The 12,901-nt window shown below is 54.4% G+C and overlaps 1 protein-coding gene across 1 annotated transcript; it reads left to right on the top strand.

Annotated features, from left to right (window-relative positions):
• Window positions 1-3,405: 3,405 nt before the first annotated feature.
• Window positions 3,406-12,866, top strand: CEL (carboxyl ester lipase). Its single transcript, XM_012639642.1, is given in 15 exon segments — window positions 3,406-3,411; window positions 3,496-3,546; window positions 5,362-5,500; window positions 5,503-5,511; window positions 5,600-5,722; window positions 5,758-5,765; window positions 5,988-6,096; window positions 6,099-6,137; window positions 6,140-6,175; window positions 6,762-6,892; window positions 7,046-7,153; window positions 7,302-7,419; window positions 8,568-8,754; window positions 8,962-9,136; window positions 12,783-12,866. Coding segments are annotated over 15 exon segments (1,323 nt in total).
• Window positions 12,867-12,901: the final 35 nt, after the last annotated feature.

Raw genomic sequence — 12,901 nt, 5'->3', positions numbered from 1 at the left:
TGCGTAGCCTCCGAGATCAGACGAGATCAGGCGCGCTCAGGGTAGCACGGCTGGAGACTGCTCTTTCTCCTCAAGGTAAATTCTGCTACAGATGCACGATTGTGCTTCCAGATCCAAGTGGTCACTCAAGTAACTTCTCTGTGTGTTTAGGCCATTTACTGATAGGTCCCCTACAACTTTTAAATGGATGTTTCTTTGCTGAAATCAAAGTTTAAGTGTTCCTTTTAGAGCATCTCATAAACAATTAGAAGTATAGACTCTAATATTTGTTGTGCCAAGACCTTCTCACCGATAGTTTCCTTGTGGGTAGATACCGGGGAAATACGAAATTCAGAGAGGTTGAAGACGACAGGCCCAGGCCACACGGCTGGAAGTGGCGGTGGCAGGGTGGGACCTGTGTCTGATTTGCAGTTCTGCTTTGTACGACGTCGGCACACGTGCATTTGCCCTCACAGGAAAACTTCCCTTTGGAAAACTGTTTTTCCAGCGCCCCCAAAAGCAATTTTTTTAAAAAAATTATTTGCCTGAGCTCTATGTGCTGTTTTATCATTTCAGTTAGTTTCTCCTTTATCACTTTTATCAATCTAAAACTTTGATACTTCCAGCAAGTCTGGACTTTGAGATTAAATTTTGTCCACTGAATTACCACAGGGCAGTCGATGCGCGACAGCCACACACGGCCCCTAGTTTTGCTTGACTTCCCTGTCCCAGCCTTTTGTGAGAACCAAGGAGTCAGAGAAGTGCCCGGGGCTGTGGCGCAGCGGGTCCGCACAGTCCACACCAGGGCAGGGGCCGGGCACGCAGGGGCAGGCACCCGGGGCTTCAAGGAGGTCCCGAGACCTCACGTGTTAGCCACATCCCTTTTGGTTGAAATGAATGCCGCAGAAAGTGAGTTCTCAAAAGCAGGACCCACTAACGGACACACTGGACAAATGTATCCAGGAAGCCAGCTGGCGACTTCTGTTACTGGGCGGACAACGTTAGTCTCTTTGGGGTGTCTGTGGGGACATTCAGTCCTCAGTGTTCATTGATCACTTCCTCTGTGCAGGACCATGTGGGGCCACTTGTTAAATAAACTGATAGCCACCCACGTTGTTGGAATGTGGGCCTTGTGGTGCTGGAGCTCTTGGACAGCCACATAACAAGACGAATCTAGACACAGACCTGACACCCCTGACCAAAATGAACTCAAATTGGATCACAGACCTGAGTGTGAAACACAAAACTGTACCTTCTATCTTATGGAAGATAACATAAGAGCAAATCCACATATGTGCCCTTGGATTCGGCGATCACTTTTTAGACACAACACCAAAGGCACTATCCACGAAAGAATCGATAAGCCGTGCTTCATTAAAATTAAAAAATTTCTGTTCTGCCAAAGACACTATCAAGAGAATGAAAAGACATGTCACAGATTGGGAGAAAATATTAGTGACAGACACCTGATAAAGGGCTGTTATCCAAAATATACAGCGAAGTCTTATAACTCAACAATAAGAGAACCCAAGACCTTAACAGACACCACACCAAAGAAATACACAAATAAGCATATAAGAAGATATCCTAAGCGTATGTCATCAGGGAAATGCAAATTAAAGCATTGAGATACTACTGCACACATGAGAATGCCCAAAATCCAGAAAGCTGACAGCACCAAATGCTGGTGAGGAAGTGGAGCAACTGGAACTCTCGCTCATTGCTGTTGGGGATACAGAGTGGTACGGCCACTTTGGAAGACAGTTTGTCAGTTTCTTAAAAAATAAAACATCCTCCTACCATATGATCTGACAATCACAGCTCCTTAGTATTTACCCAAAGGAATTGAAAACTTATGTCCACACAAATACGTGTTTACAGTAGCTTTCTTTTCTTTTTTTAAGAGAGGGTCTTGCCCTGTTGCCCAGGCTGGAGTGCAGTGGCCCAATCCCAGCACTCTAGGAAGCTGAGGCAGGAGGATTGCGTGAGGCCAGGAATTTGAAACCAGCCTGGGCAACATAGTGGTGAGACCCTGTCTCTAAAAAACAAAAACAAAGCAAAAAGTAGGCCTCCTTTTCCCTCCCCCCTGCCCCCAACCCTCTCCCCAACCTTCTTTGTCTCTCCCCTTTCCTGCTCAGCCACTATAAACAAGGCTGCAATGAGTGTCCCTGAGCACAAAAGGTCATCCTCCCACCCAGCTCAGAACTACTTCCTTTATTAAGAACAGGTTCTCAGAATTAAACTGGGCAAAAGGCGGGTGTAAATGCATTTCCTCCTGGGCAATACCAAGGCCACACCTGCAGGGCCCCTTCCCCCTCGCTTCTCCCTCCCAACCCTCCCCACCCTTCTCCGGCCCCCTCTGCCCATTAAGCCCAGAGAAGGTCTGGGCGCTGGCAGACGGAGGGACAGCAGTGGATCTGTAGGTCGATGCAGCCCTGGCTGTGGCCGCAGGGGTGGCGTGGGCGGGGCTGCAGTGGGTGTAGGAAGCACAGGCTCCAGGTCCGGAAGGGGCAGCCAGGGCCGGGCCAGAGGGGCCATTGACTGGGAGGGCTGGGGCCACTACTGCCACTGTCCCCATCACAGAAAAGCACTGCGCAGTGGGCAGGGCCACCATCTGAGTGTCTTCTGTGAGAGGTGACCTCAGATGCTCTGAGCTTCTTAAAGACACCATCGTAAGACTGTTCATGGTGGTCTTTCACTTTTCTCAAGCTTTTCTGGTTACCAGGGTAACCCATGTTCACAGAAAACATCAGTGGCCTCCTCTGCTATGACCTCAGACCTCTGTGCTCACTTTTCCCTCTCTCCCTCCCTTCTCCCCTCCCCCTCTGCCTCCTGCCCTCCCTGTCTCTGTCTCTCTCTGCCCGTGTGTGCCCCAGGGCCTTTGCTTGGGCCCTTTCTTTCCTCAGAGAAGCCCTTAAGGGTGGGCTAGAGCCCCCTTGCCACCACCGCCACCTCCGTGTCTACCCAGAGCCTCTTGTCCTCTCTCCCGGGACTCATCACGCCGGATGGTGACATCTCCCCCACACCCTTGGAGCAGGATTGCAGGGGGCCCTCACTGAAAGCTCCTGGAGATAACAAGTGCCAACCACACTGGCGCCCTGTAGCTGCAGCCCTCTCTGTCCCAGAAGTCACATGCCCCGTCCCCTGTGAGCTCCCTCTGCTGAGCTGGGCCCAGGCGGGGCCTAGACAGCAAGCATGAGCGTTTCTCCGAGGGTCGCGCCGAGCCTTGGAAATGAGCCAAGCCCAGCCGGTCCCCGGCCTTGCAGCTCCCCCTCGACCCGCCACCTGCCTCTGCAACCTACAGAGTGGGCAGCAACCTGCACAGGTGCACTGCGGGCACCAGGGCACCCGGGAGCAGCCGGCCCTGGGAAAGAAGGGCCATCCCTGCACTGATGTGTGTTTGTGTGTGTCCCAGAGCACGTGCACATGCACGTGACCTTGGCTTAGGCCCCATAAATACCTGAAGCCCGCAGGGAGGGCGCCCTGAGGCAGACCCACACCGTGGCGCACCTGCAGCTGCTTGTCTTGGGCCTCACCTGCTGCTGGGTGGCGGCGAGTGCTGCGAAGGTAAGCTGGAGCCCAGCAGGGGGCAGGGGCCCCTCTCTCTCCCGCCACCGGACCAGGACTGGTCACTGTGGGGACAGGGCCCAGAGGAGGGAAGACAGACGGAGTCACGGGCCCAAGAAGGAGAACCCACACCAGTCCCACAGGCGGCTCCTGGGTGCGTTCCCTTTCGTGGTGGCGCCCAGTTAAACTTGAATTTCAGTCAAACCACCAATAATTTTTGGTGTGAGTTTGCCCCACACAATATTTAGAACCTACTTACACTAAAAAACCATTCACTGTTTATCTGAAATCCAAAAGGAACTGGGCCCCTTGCACTTTTATTTGCTGAGGCTGGCGGCTCTACCAGCAGCCACGGCCCTCTCTGTCCCAGAAGTCACATGCCCCGTCCCCTGTGAGCTCCTTCTGCTGAGCACCCCCTGAGGTCAACGTCCCCATTTTACAGACAAGCAGCTTGCCAGCGTCGCATAGCCACCACTTCCCGTTCCGGAACGGGAACCTGAGACCTAGTTGACCCCAACGCAGGGGTCTGGCTCCCAGCGCTCCTCGGCTCGGTGTCCCTCCCGAGGGGAGTCGCCCCCGCCCACCTGCGCCTGGATCCCTCCCGGGTGAGAGCCAGGAGGCCGCGCGAGCTCCCGGGGGACCTATACGCCTGCCCTTCCACGGCGCGAGGCGTGCAGCCCCGCCAAGACCAAGACGCCCGGCCAGTCCTGCCCCCGGCGGGACTCGCGCAGGAGACCCCGGCCCCCACCACGCTGTACTCTGACCTGCTGTCTCTCGGGCCGGGGCCCCTCTGCCCAGCCAGGCTCTGCTCTCCACCCCTCCTGCCCGTGGCCCTCTGCCCCTTTGGGGGATGGGGCGGGAACAAAGAGGCTGGATGCTTTGCAGGTGTTGCCCGAGGCGCCTGCAGGTGTCACTTCCGGCTGGTTCCTTGCTGCAGTTCTGGCTGTCCCACTCCCCCACCCCAGCGTGGTGGGGGGTGCCCAGACTAGACTTCAGAGGGTCGCTAGGACCCCGGCTGGGCCTGGGGGTGCAGGCTGCCCTGTGCTTCCCACCTGGAGCCTGGCACAGGTGAGAGGTGGGCAGCAGCGATCTGCCGCCACCGCACGCTGCCCAGGCAAGCTGAGCGCTCCCCCACTTACCAGGGACACACAGAGGCGGCACTGGGACAGACAGATGCTTCCCAGCACAGCGACGTGCAGCAGGAGAGCTTCTGAGGCTCCGTTCCCCCAGGGACAATGGGCGGAGGAGTGCCAGCCTCCAAGCCCCTCGTGAGGTTGGGTGCCTTGGCACACGGCGGCAGAGCTGATGGCCAGGGGCGGGACCTCAGTGAGGTGTTTCCCAGCAGGGCACACAGGCACTCGGGCATCGGGCCGCCAACGGCATGCCCAGCCAGCTGGGCTCCGTGAGGGGAGACAGGGAAGGAGAAAGAAAGAAGGACTCGGGAAGCTCACGGCTGGGTTGAAATGCCCAGTGCACAGTGAGCGTCCACTAGGGTGGACAGGCCTCCCATCTGATGCAAACAGGCCACAAGGGAGACACTGGTTTCACACGTCTTCCACATGGGGAAACTGAGGCTCAATGTCACAGTTAGGCGGCCATAGCCAGAGCCCAAATCTCCACCCCCCCTCTCGGAAGGCTTCCCCAGTGGGAACACTAGTAGTTGAGGGAGCTGACACCCCCTGGGATAGGGGTGAGTGGTAGGGAGTCCTGCCTCGGCCTCAGGTGCGGATTTGTCCCCTTCGAAGCCTGTTCAGGTCACCCCCTCTGCATTCGGACCAACCAGGCCTGAGCCGGCCTCACCCTCCTCGCTCCCAGCTGGGCGTGGTGTACACGGAAGGAGGTTTCATGGAAGGTGTCAACAAGAAGCTTGGCCTCTTGGGCGACTCTGTCGACATCTTCAAGGGCATCCCATCCGCCGCCCCCACCAAGGCCCTGGAGAACCCCCAGCCACACCCCGCTGGCAAGGTGGGAGCGGGCGGGTGCTGGGCCTGCCCTGAGCTGGGGCTGGTGCGGTGGGCACCACCCTCACTCCAGCCCCGCCTGCTGCCCGCAGGGACCCTGAAGGCCAAGGATTTCAAGAAGCGATGCCTGCAGGCCACTATCACCCAGGACAGCACTGACGGGGATGAAGACTGCCTCTACCTCAACATCTGGGTCCCCCAGGGCAGGAGGCAAGGTCTGGCTCCCCCACTTCCATGGGAACCCCCCAAGCAGCCAGGGTCCCCGCCCTGCTCTTGGCTGTGTTTAGGACCAGCGAGGCTGAACTTGCCTGAAATGCTCAGAGATGGGAGGGGCTCCCACTGGTGGTCCTCCAGCCCGAGCAGGGTAGCACCCCACGTGTCCCCCCCCAGCCATGCCCCAGGGTGGGGGGCACCTGCTGCTCAGGAGAGGGCTGGACAAGGTGTCGGGGGTCACCAACCGTTCCCCCCTCGGTCTCCCAGGACCTGCCCGTTACGGTCTGCGTCTATGGAGGCGCCTTCCTCATGGGGGCTGGCCACGGGGCTGGCTTCCTCAATAGCCGCCTGCACGATGGGGAGGAGACAGCCACACGTGCAACGTCATCGTGGTCACCTTCAACTACCGCACCGGCCCCTCGGCTTCCTCAGCACTGGGGACACCAACCTGCCAGGTGCGTGGGAACCTTGGCACGGGGAGGAGGGGACAGCAGGCGTCCAGACCCCAAGAGTGCCAAGCCCAGAGCGGGGACAATCCTCAGCCCCAGACCCCAGACAACTCTTGACAGTCCCACAGAAAGGCCCAGAAGCTGGAGTTGAGTCGTGAGACACAGGAGCCCCTTTGCAGCTGCGAAATCAAAGGGGCTTCGGGACAGACAGACAGTGGACAGACGGAGGCTCAGAGAGAGGCCAGGCAGGCAGGGCCAGTGAGAGACAGAAAAGGACACACTGAGGTGAGAGACACAGCAGACGCAGACGCTGCAGGGCACAGGCGACAGGAGGGACAGCAGCAGGGAGGGGACACTCGGGAGCCTGGCCTCTTGCCCCCTGCGCTGCCCCAACCCCCACCCCCTCCACACCCTGGGGACCTGCCACCCCCCATCCTGGGCTCTGCCGGGGTGTCCACGCTGGGGAGGACCGTCCCGCCCTCCCGTGCCGACTCACGCCTGCTGCGTGCGGGCCCCGGGCTGCTCATCTCTAGCGCCCGTCCCCACCACGGAGGGTCCCCGACGAAGGCCCCTCCCCCTGCGCTGCCGCCAGGTAACTGTGGCCTTTGGGATCAGCACATGGCCATCGCTTGGGTGAAGAGGAGCATCGCGGCCTTCGGGGGGGACCCCAAAAGCATCACCCTCTTTGGGGAGTCGGCTGGAGGTGCCAGCGTCTCTCTGTAGGTCTGGGGACCCCTGGAGGGACGGCCTGCCCCCCGGGTTTGGGAGGGAGCTGGTGGGGATGGGGCTGGAGCTCAGCTGTTGGGGTGTCCTCAGCTGAGCCCGGGGTGGCAGGGTGGGCTGCAGGCTTGGTGACGGGACTTCTGGGTGTCGCAGACCCTCTCCCCCTATAACAAGGGCCTCATCCGGCGAGCCATCAGCCAGAGCGGCGTGGCGCTGAGCCCCTGGGTCATCCAGAAGAATCCACTCTTCTGGGCCACAAAGGTAAGTGGCAGAGGGCGGGCGGGCAGGGGCTCACTGCGGATGGGCCAGGGGCTTCCTCGTTTCCGTTCCATGGCACCCCTCCTGGCCCCACACTGTCCTGCGCCCGAGCACTGGTCTCACCTGCCTGCCTGTCTTGCCTCGCTCCCAGGTTGCTGAGAAGGTGGGCTGCCCTGCGGACGATACCGCCGGGATGGCCAAGTGCCTGAAGATCACTGAGCCCCGAGCCCTGACGCTGGCCTGTAAGTCGCCTCTGACAGGCATGGAGGGTGAGTGGGCGCTGCCGGGCGGTGCGTGGGGTTTCGAGGTTCGGGGAGGGCACAGGCACCCACTTGCTGGCATCCCCAGGTAGCTCACTGCCAGCCCCCCGACAGGCCTCAGTGGCTGTAGCCGTAAGTGAGGGGCATTCTTTCTTCCTACCCTCCCTGAGTCATGGACGTCTCCTTTTGGGGAGCTGATGAGCGCTTGGAGCCCACTCCCCCAACACTGCACACGTATGCAGTAAACAGCAAAGAATTTGGGGAGATCCACAGACCTCAGCCCCAGAGCCTGTGTGCTACACAGCCATTCATTCGTTCATTCATTCATTCAGCAATCATTTACCGAACACCTGGGGTGGCGTTTGGCCCTTCCGGCTCCAGTGTTCTGTACCCGGGAGGGCTTGGGGCCGTCTGCAGACGCCTGAGTGTCGGCATCGGCTGGTGGGCGACAGTTCTCTCCTGCTCCTCCTTCCAAGGCGAAGGGCAGCGCAGGCCGCCACCTGCATCTCCGCCTACCGTGAACTAGCCTGTGCGCTAGGCAAGACAAACAGCGGCAGTTCAGGCCCACTGGAAGATCAGGCTGTGCCTGACGACAGCCAGCGCACCCCGCCCCTGCCAGCCGACAGCCAGCGCACCCCGCCCCTGCCAGCCGACAGCCAGCGCACCCCGCCCCTGCCAGCCGGCTGCCTGGTCCTCCAGGGCCAGTTCAGGGGGCAGGAGGGCAATGCAGGCCTCGCACGGTCTTCGGCTGCCTCCCTCCCCGTCAGTTCCCTCGATTGCTTCTGGGTCTTCCTCCTTCCTGACTTCAGTCCAGCGAGAAGAGAGGGAGGACAGAGAGGGTGACACTGAGGCAAGAAGACAGACCTGGCTTCTAGACCAGTGGCTCTACCCCTGGGGCCCCTGGCAAAGTCTGGAGACGTTGATTATCACAAACTGGGGAGAGGGTGCTCCTGGCAGCGAGCGGGTCGAGGCCAGGGACTCTGCTCGGGACGCGCCACGGCACCATCATCCTGCCTGAACGTGTGCAGCGCCCAGGCCAAGAAACCCTGGTCTGGGTCAGAGAAGGGAGAGGTCTCCACCCACGGCCCAGGAGGCCAAGGGGAGGGTCAGGCGGATACTGGGAGGTGCAGGAACCTGCCGGCCTCCCCTCCCCCCAGACCCCGTGCTGCACTATCTGGGCTTCACCCCTGTCATCAACGGAGACTTCATCCCCGACGACCCTGTCAACCTGTACGCCAACGCTGCCGACATGGACTACACAGCAGGCACCAACAACATGGACGGCCACTTGTTTGCCGGCATGGACATGCCAGTCGTCAACACGAAAAACAAGGATGTCACGGAGTGAGCAGGGGGCGCAGGACCCAGGGCGATGCGTGCTGGGGGGCTGCTGGGAAGGATGGCCTGGGGGCCAGCCCGGAGGCGGCAGGCTCTAGCGTGGGTGGGGGTTGGGGAGGTTGGGATCGAGGACGTTCACACTGGCGGGCGGGGGGTGGGCAGACACCTTCCCACTGGAACAGAGGGAGTGTCAGTGCCACTTGGTCCCTGCAGTGAGGACTTCTACAAGCTGGTCAGTGGGCTCACCATCGCCAAGGGGCCCACAGGGGCCAAATCCGCCTTTGATGTCTACACGGAGTCCTGGGCCCAGGACTCGTCCCAGGAGACCAAGAAGAAGACCGTGGTGGACTTTGAGACCGATATCCTCTTCCTGGTGCCCACGGAGATTGCCCTGCAACCATCACCACTACTTCCAAAACTTTTTCATCACCCCAAACAGAAACTCTGTAACCATTAAACTGTAACTCATTTTTTTTTTTGGAGACAGAGTCTCACTCTTTTGCCTGGGCTAGAGTGAGTGCCATGGTGTCAGCCTAGCTCACAGCAACCTCAAACTCCTGGGCTCAAGTGATCCTCCTGCCTCAGCCTCCCGAGTACTACAGGCATGTGCCACCATGCCTGGCTAATTTTTTCTATATATTTTTAGTTGTCCGATTAATTTCTTTCTATTTTTAGTAGAGACGGAGTCTCGCTCTTGCTCAGGCTGGTCTCGAACTCCTGAGCTCAAACAATCCGCCCGCCTCGGCCTCCCAGAGTGCTAGGATTACAGGCGTGAGCCACCGCGCCCGGCCTGTAACTCATTTTTATAGCCACTGGTGACCTCTAGTCTACTTTCTGTTTCCATGAATTTTCCCATTCCAGATGTTTCTTATCAGCGGAATTAAACATTTTTAAGGTTCATACATGTTGTAGCATGTATCAGCACCCCATGCCTTTTCCTGGCTAATATTCCATTGTATGCTGCGGCATGCAACAGTGCATAGTATTCTCATAATCCTTATTTCTGTGAAGTTGGTAGTAATGTTTTCACTTTCATTTCAAATTTTAGTAACGAGTCTCTGTTTTCTTAGTCTAGCTAGAGGTTTGTCAGTTTTGTTGATCCTTTCAAAGAACCCACTTTTGGTTTTGCTGATTTTGTCTATTGCTTTCTGTTCTCTATGTTGTTTATCTCTGCTATAATCTTTATTGTCTTTATTTCCTTCCTTCTGTTAGCTTTGGGTTTGGTTTGCTCTTTTTCTAGTTCCTTACGTTGTACAGTTAGGTTGTCGATTTGAGATCTTTCTGCTTTTTTAACGCAGGTGTTTGCAGCTACAAATCTCCAAGATTGCTCTTGATTTCACTGTGTGCAGATAAATTTGGGTATCCTGTGTTTTGGTTTTCATTTTCTCAAGGTATCTTCTAATTTCCTGTGTGATTTCTTTTTTGACCTGTTGGTTAAGAGTGTGTTAATCTCCCCATATTCATGAGTATTACAGTTTTCCTTCTGCTGTTGATTTCCAATTTCATCCCATTGTAGTTGGAAAAATACAACTACAATGATTTCAATCTTTTAAAATTTATTAAGACTTGTTTTATGGCCGGGAGTGGTGGCTCACGCCTGTAATCCTAGCACTCTGGGAGGCTGAGGTGGGTGGATCACTTGAGGTTAGGAGTTCGAGACCAGCCTAAGCAAGAGCAAGACCCTGTCTCTGCTAAAAACAGAAAAAATTAGCCAGGCATGGTGGTGTGCGCCTGTAGTCCCAGATACTTGGGAGGCTGAGGCAGGAGGATCGCTTGGGCCCAGGAGTTTGAGGTTGCTGTGAGCTAGGATGACGCCACTGCACTCTAGCCGAGGAGACAGTGCAAGACTCTGTCTCAAAAAATTAAAAAAAAAAAACTTGTTTTATGGCCTAACGTATAGTTTATCCTGGAGAATGTTCCATGTGTGTCTGAGAAGAATGTGTACTCTGCTGTTGCTAGTTTAAGTGTTCTGTATATGTCTGCTTTGTCTAATTGGTTTACAGTGTCCAAGTTCTTTGTTTCCTTATAGATCTTCCATCTGGTTGTTCTATCTGTTGTTGAAAGTGAGGTATTAAAGTCTCTGTATATTTCTCAATTATGTCGATTTTTACTTTATGTATTTTGAGATTATTGGGTATGTATATGTTTACAATTGTATCTTCTTGATAAGTGAAATCTTTTATCAATATATATTGAACTTCTTTATCTTATTCCTTTTGACTTAAAATCTACTTTGCCTGATAATAACATAGCCATTATTAAAATACTCTATTTTCACGGTATAACTTTTTCCAACATTTTACTTTCAACCTTTTCCTATCTTTGTATTCAAAATGAGTCCTTTAAATACAGCATATAGGTATTTTTAAAATCCATTTTGCCAATCTCTGCCTTTTAATTGGAGAGTTTATCCCCATTAGGATAGTGAAAAAAGAAAGAAAAAAATAACTGGAGAGTTTAACCCATTTATATTTACAGTAATTACTGAGAAGACCTGACTCTGCCACTTTGCTATTTGTTTTCTGTACGTCTGATATGCCTTTTGTTCCTCAACTCCATTACTGTTTTGTTTATGAATTTAGTTGATTTTTTTGATTCCCTTCTTTTCTTTCCTTTCCTATGTATTTTTTAGTTATTTTCTTAGTGGTTACCTTTGGGATGACAATTAACGTCTTAAACTTATGACGACCTAGTCCGAATGACACCCACCTAGTGCTCACACGTCTCCACTCCTCCCCCATTATATCGTCATTGTCACAGATCATATCATCATCCATCGTGTTCCCATTAACGTGCATTTAGCGTTTTATGAATTTTACTTTTAAACTGTAAGGAAAAGAGATGAGTTACAAACCCAAAGTGCAACAACACTGGCTTTTCTAATCACGTGTTCGTTACGCCACCAGCGTTCTCTAGTCCGGGTCGCTGTCCAGTGTTCATTTCAGACGCAGGACTCTCCTTAGCATCTCCCGTAGGGCAGGTCTACTAATAACAAGCTCCGCAACTTTTGTGTGCCCGAGAACGTCTTAGTTTCTCCTTCATCCTTAAAGGGTGTTCGGCTGTTTCTTCCAGCACTGTGAATATGCCGTCCCGCTGCGCTCTGGAGCACACGGTTTCCGGTGAGATCAGCCGGCAACCTTGCTGAGCAACCTTGCCCGTGAGCAATCGCTTCTTCCTTGTGGCTTTCGAGATTTTCTCTTTCGACGATGTGACTCCAGTGCATTTCAGCGTGGCTCTCTTCGAGTTTATCCTGTCTGAAGTTCATGGAGCTTCGTGGATGTGTAGATTTATGTTTTTCATCAAATTGGGAAAGTTTTTGACCATTATTTCTTCAAATAATCTCTCTGCTTTTCTCCTCCTCTGCGCTCTCATTACGCGAGGGTTGGTACACGGACGGTGTCCCGCAGAGACCACCGGCTCTGCTTGTTTTTCTTCGTCCTTTTTTCTTTCTGCTCCTCAGACGGAGTAATTTCAACTGCCTCATCTTCAAGTGATGACTGCCTGTTCCTGTCTGCCTTCTCTAGTAAATGTCTCATTGGTTGTTCCACTTTTCAGTTTCAAATTTTCTGGTTGGTTCTTTTCTATAATTTCCATTTCTTTACCGCATTACTCATTTGCTCATCCATCATCCTGATTTCCTTTAGTTCCATGGTTTCCTTTAGCCCATTGAGCACATTCAAGAAAGATGATTTAATGTCTTTAACTAGTAATTTTAATGTCTGGGCTTCCTCGGAGGTAGTTTCTGTCAAATCCTTTTATTGCTGCGAATGCGCCAACTTCAGTTTCTTTGTACCTTTGTCATTTTTTGAGAGCCAGACACTGGGCATTCTAATGCAGTGACGCTGGATCAGGCTGGCCCCTCCTCGGGAACCGCCTGTGTTGCGTGTTGAAAGGTTCAGTCTCCTGTCCCCACAGTGACTTTTCCAAGCCACTTTTGCCCAGCTTGTATTTGTATTCCTTGTCGCGCGCAGTCACTGAAGGTCCTGTTCTGTTGTCTCTGTTGTCAGCCTGTGACTTGACAGAGGTCTTAACAGTTGAAGCTGGTGGTGTCTCCCTTCATCGACTGGTCCCCTGGCTTTGCCGTGTCTGAGCAGGTGCCAGAGTGCCGAAATAGTTGACTCTGATAATTTTCTTTCCAGCTTAATGGCTGATT

The sequence above is a fragment of the Propithecus coquereli genome, unplaced genomic scaffold (assembly GCF_000956105.1).
Source record: "Propithecus coquereli isolate 6110/MARCELLA unplaced genomic scaffold, Pcoq_1.0 Scaffold142, whole genome shotgun sequence".
In the NCBI taxonomy this organism is placed as follows: domain Eukaryota; kingdom Metazoa; phylum Chordata; class Mammalia; order Primates; family Indriidae; genus Propithecus; species Propithecus coquereli.
The sequence above is the reverse complement of the archived record's forward strand: the minus strand, read 5'-3'. Positions and strand labels throughout refer to the sequence as shown.